The following is a 3,475-nucleotide window of genomic DNA, read 5'->3' as shown; positions in this document are numbered from 1 at the left end:
TCTGGGGCACCCACCTTTGCGGCCGTATCCCGGAGTCATCTTTGTGCGAGCAGAGCGGCCAGTGGCAGAGCACAGGCCCCCACGTGGAGCAGGTGGCATGCGAGGAGTGGCCGGGTGTGAGTGCATGTGTGTAACTCCCTGCTCACTCCTCCCTAAACGCATTTCCTCTAAAGACGCGTCACCCTGCGCCGCCATCGTGCTCGGTTACGAGCCGCTATGCATTGCTGCGGGCAGTGAGCTGCATCCAGCTGTGTTTGCTGTTTGCAGCCGGAGAGCACCGCTTCATCGTGAGGTGTGCTACTCATGAATGCAGCCGCAGCTGGGTTTGGTGCCTGGGTGTGAGCAGAAGGAGGGGAGGACGCTGCCCACCTTGCCCACTGAAGGACCCAGGCCCCCAGCGATCTCGATGGCATGGTTGTCCATGAGAAAGGCTGTGATCTCCTTCCAGTCATAGCCCTCAGGCACCCTGACAGTGGTAATGGTGGGAAGTCTTGCCTTCTGGGAAAGAGAGAAACCAGGTTAAATGTGTGGCTCCTGACCATGGCCCTGTCCCCGGCAGGTGAGAGCACTGCTGCTGGGGGGGTTTGTCTCCAGCATCAAAAGCTGCCCAGGCACATCTCCAGCTGCACAGGGCCACGTCCTCATGCTGCTCCTGCACCACAGTGGTGGGCTAACCCCAAACCCACCTCCTCTTTCACGAAGAGCTCCAGCCCCAGGTCATGCAGCCCCTGGCACAGCTGGGTGCAGTTGGCCCGGTGACGTTCCCATGAGGTCTCCAGACCCTGTCAGCAGAGCAGAGGGAGAAGGTCCTCATCCCCACCACTCTCCCAATCCCCACCAGCCCTGCTGCTGCCCCGCTGCCTGCCCAGCACCACTTACCAGCTCAGCTAGCATGGCCAAGCCTTCCCGGAGGCTGAAGAAGCTGTTGATGGGTGCTGTGTGATGGTACCTGCAAAAGCCAAGGGGCACCCAGGCAGGTTCGGCCCAGCCCGCAGTGTGTGGGGACGTGACTGGAGTGCATCCTCCCTCCCCTTCACGCAGCACAGTGGGGACACAAATACACCATGGCCACTTTGCAACCAGTAGGCAGGGCGATGGGGAGACAGGACCTGCGCCCTGCAGGGCAGGCAGCCCCCAAGGCAGGGTGAAGGCTGGGGAGGGGATGGCTGTGGCCACCCATCCCAGGACAGCCTGACCTCACCTTCGTGGCTCCCCGTCACAGCCCCAGTAGTTTGCCAGCCAACCCATGTCCAAGTAGAAGGATGAGGGCTTTGTCTTCCTCCTCAGCATCTTCTCCCTGGTGAAGCAGAGTGCTGGGAAGGAGCCAGACCTTGACCCCACCAGCTCTGGGTTGGGTCAGTCCCGCAGGAGGGCCTCCCCGAAGTGAGCGCAGAGGTTGTCTCCAGCACTCATCGCTGCCCAGGGATGGTCCCTGGGCTCTGATCCTGCAGATCTGCTCCTCGGTGTGCTCTCCAGAGCAGGGCTGGAGCGGATGGTGGGCAAGGCAGGGGGTGACAGCCTCCCCCCAGCCCCAGCTCCTTTCCCCCCAGTGGGATGGGCTGCCCTTACCTGGCTCGCTCGCTGAAGGAGATGGGAGCACTGCCAGGGGGTGCGTTGAGAACTTTCTGAGACCCTGAGTACAGGACGTCGATCTCTGCCCGAGATGGGAGGCAGCTCCTTAGGGACTGGGGGCTCCCAGCAGGGACATGCTGAGCTCCCCCAGCCTGGCTGCAGGTGGTGGGTGGGAAGCAGAGGGTGGCACCCGCTGCAGGTCCTGCTCGTGTTTGGCCAGCTTTGGGGGACACCCTGGCACTGCTGATGGTCCCCTGCGGGGAACAGGCTTTCCAGCTGCAGCTGGACCAGTTTCTAGTATTGCTAGCTCACAATGCAGGTGGTGGGGATGATCCCACTGCTCTCCCTCTCTGGCCCAGGCATGAGCCCCCTAATCCCCTGGGTGCACGTGGTGGCACTATGGCTCTTACCCTGCTCGTCCATGAAGATGGGGGCTCCCCCAAGCGATGCCACTGCATCCACGAGCAGGAGGCAGCCGTGCCTGTGAGAGGACAGAGCTCAGCCTGGTGTCCCTGCCACCTCCTCTTGCCACATCCTCTTGCCATCCCTCTGCCTGCAGCCCTGGTATCCCAGTCCCCCCAAGGCTGTTCATCTCGCTGACACCAACCACTTCCAGCACAACAGAGCCAGAGGAGATCCCGGGGCATGTAAACCACGGAATCACAGAATTGCCTGGATTGCAACAGACCTTTAAGATCATGGAGTCCAATCATTAACCCAATACTGACAAGTCCTGACTAACCCATGTCCCTCAGCACTATGTCTACACGACTCTTCAATCCCTCCAGGGATGGGGACTCCACCACTGCCCTGGGCAACCCCTGCCAATGCCTCAGAACCCTTTCTGCAAAGAAATTCTTCCTCACATCCAATCTCAACTGCCCTTGGTGCAACTTGAGGCCATTTCCTCTGGTCCTGTCACTTGGTCCTTGGTTGAGCAGACCCACCCCCACCTCTCTACACCCTCCTTTCAGGGAGCTGGAGAGAGCCAGAAGGTCTCCCCTCAGCCTCCTTTTCTCCAGGCTCAACAATCCCAGTTCCCTCAGCTGCTAAAATCCCCATGCCCCAATCCCCAGTGGTGACCTTGGGGTGCCACCAGCCCCCATGGGTGCCCACCGTGCACTGACCAGTGGCACAGTTCACCTAGCCCCTCCAGTGGCTGCAGCACCCCTGTGGAGGACTCGCCGTGGGTGATGAAGAGCACAGAGGGCTTGTGCCGTGCCAGGCCCTGCATGAAACAGAGGGGAAGGTGACTGTCCCTGCAGTCAGCTCGCACCTGCAGCCCTGCATCACAGCCAGCACTCACCTCCTCGATGTCCCACGGAGTGAAGTACTCGCCTGGGGGCTTCAGCAGCTCATGGACATGGGCTCCTGGAAGGGATTTGGACAGAGGGAGGGTGAGCTTTGGACATGCCTCCTGCTGGGCAGCCACCTGCTCCTCCAGGGAATCGGCCATGCATGAAGCAGGAGCGCGGTCGCTGACCAGGGTCTGGCTTCCCGTGGATTTGCCCGATGGAAAAGCCATAAACCACTGGAAGTGGAGGGACATCACCCTGGAAAAAACTTGGAGCACTCTCCAGAAGCCGGGTCATTGGCCACTGCGATGGGCACAGCAAGCACATTCTGGCATCCCACCCGCAAGCCCGGTCCCCTGAGCCCTGCCAGGGCTGCCCGGCTGTCCCCAGCATACCCAGCCTTCTGGCAATGTCAGCAGCACGTTGTCCCCAGATGCCATTGACAGCCACCAGCGCGGTGTCACCGTGCTCCAGGAGGTTGAGGAGCACAGCCTCCATGGCACAGTGGCCGGTGCCGCTGATGGCCAGGGTCAGCTGGTTCTGCGTCTGGAAGGCGTACTGGATGCCCACCTTGATCTCATCCATCACCTGCAGTGGCAGGGGACCAA

The 3,475-nt window shown here is 61.1% G+C and overlaps 1 protein-coding gene across 1 annotated transcript in view; it reads right to left on the bottom strand.

Moving 5' to 3' along the window:
* Window positions 1–297: 297 nt before the first annotated feature.
* Window positions 298–3,475, bottom strand: part of AGXT (alanine--glyoxylate aminotransferase) — a 3,638-nt gene continuing 460 nt past the window's right edge. The window contains exons 3-11 of the mRNA XM_010175439.2: window positions 3,263–3,455; window positions 2,879–2,943; window positions 2,700–2,800; window positions 1,983–2,053; window positions 1,570–1,654; window positions 1,202–1,297; window positions 880–949; window positions 687–782; window positions 298–498 (exon numbers count right to left, since the gene is read on the bottom strand). Coding sequence (XP_010173741.2) covers window positions 298–498; window positions 687–782; window positions 880–949; window positions 1,202–1,297; window positions 1,570–1,654; window positions 1,983–2,053; window positions 2,700–2,800; window positions 2,879–2,943; window positions 3,263–3,455 — 978 coding nt within the window. The remainder of the gene's footprint in view (window positions 499–686; window positions 783–879; window positions 950–1,201; window positions 1,298–1,569; window positions 1,655–1,982; window positions 2,054–2,699; window positions 2,801–2,878; window positions 2,944–3,262; window positions 3,456–3,475) is intronic.

Source organism: Antrostomus carolinensis, unplaced genomic scaffold (genome assembly GCF_000700745.2).
Source record: "Antrostomus carolinensis isolate BGI_N321 unplaced genomic scaffold, ASM70074v2 scaffold23189, whole genome shotgun sequence".
Lineage (NCBI taxonomy): Eukaryota > Metazoa > Chordata > Aves > Caprimulgiformes > Caprimulgidae > Antrostomus > Antrostomus carolinensis.
The sequence above is the reverse complement of the archived record's forward strand: the minus strand, read 5'-3'. Positions and strand labels throughout refer to the sequence as shown.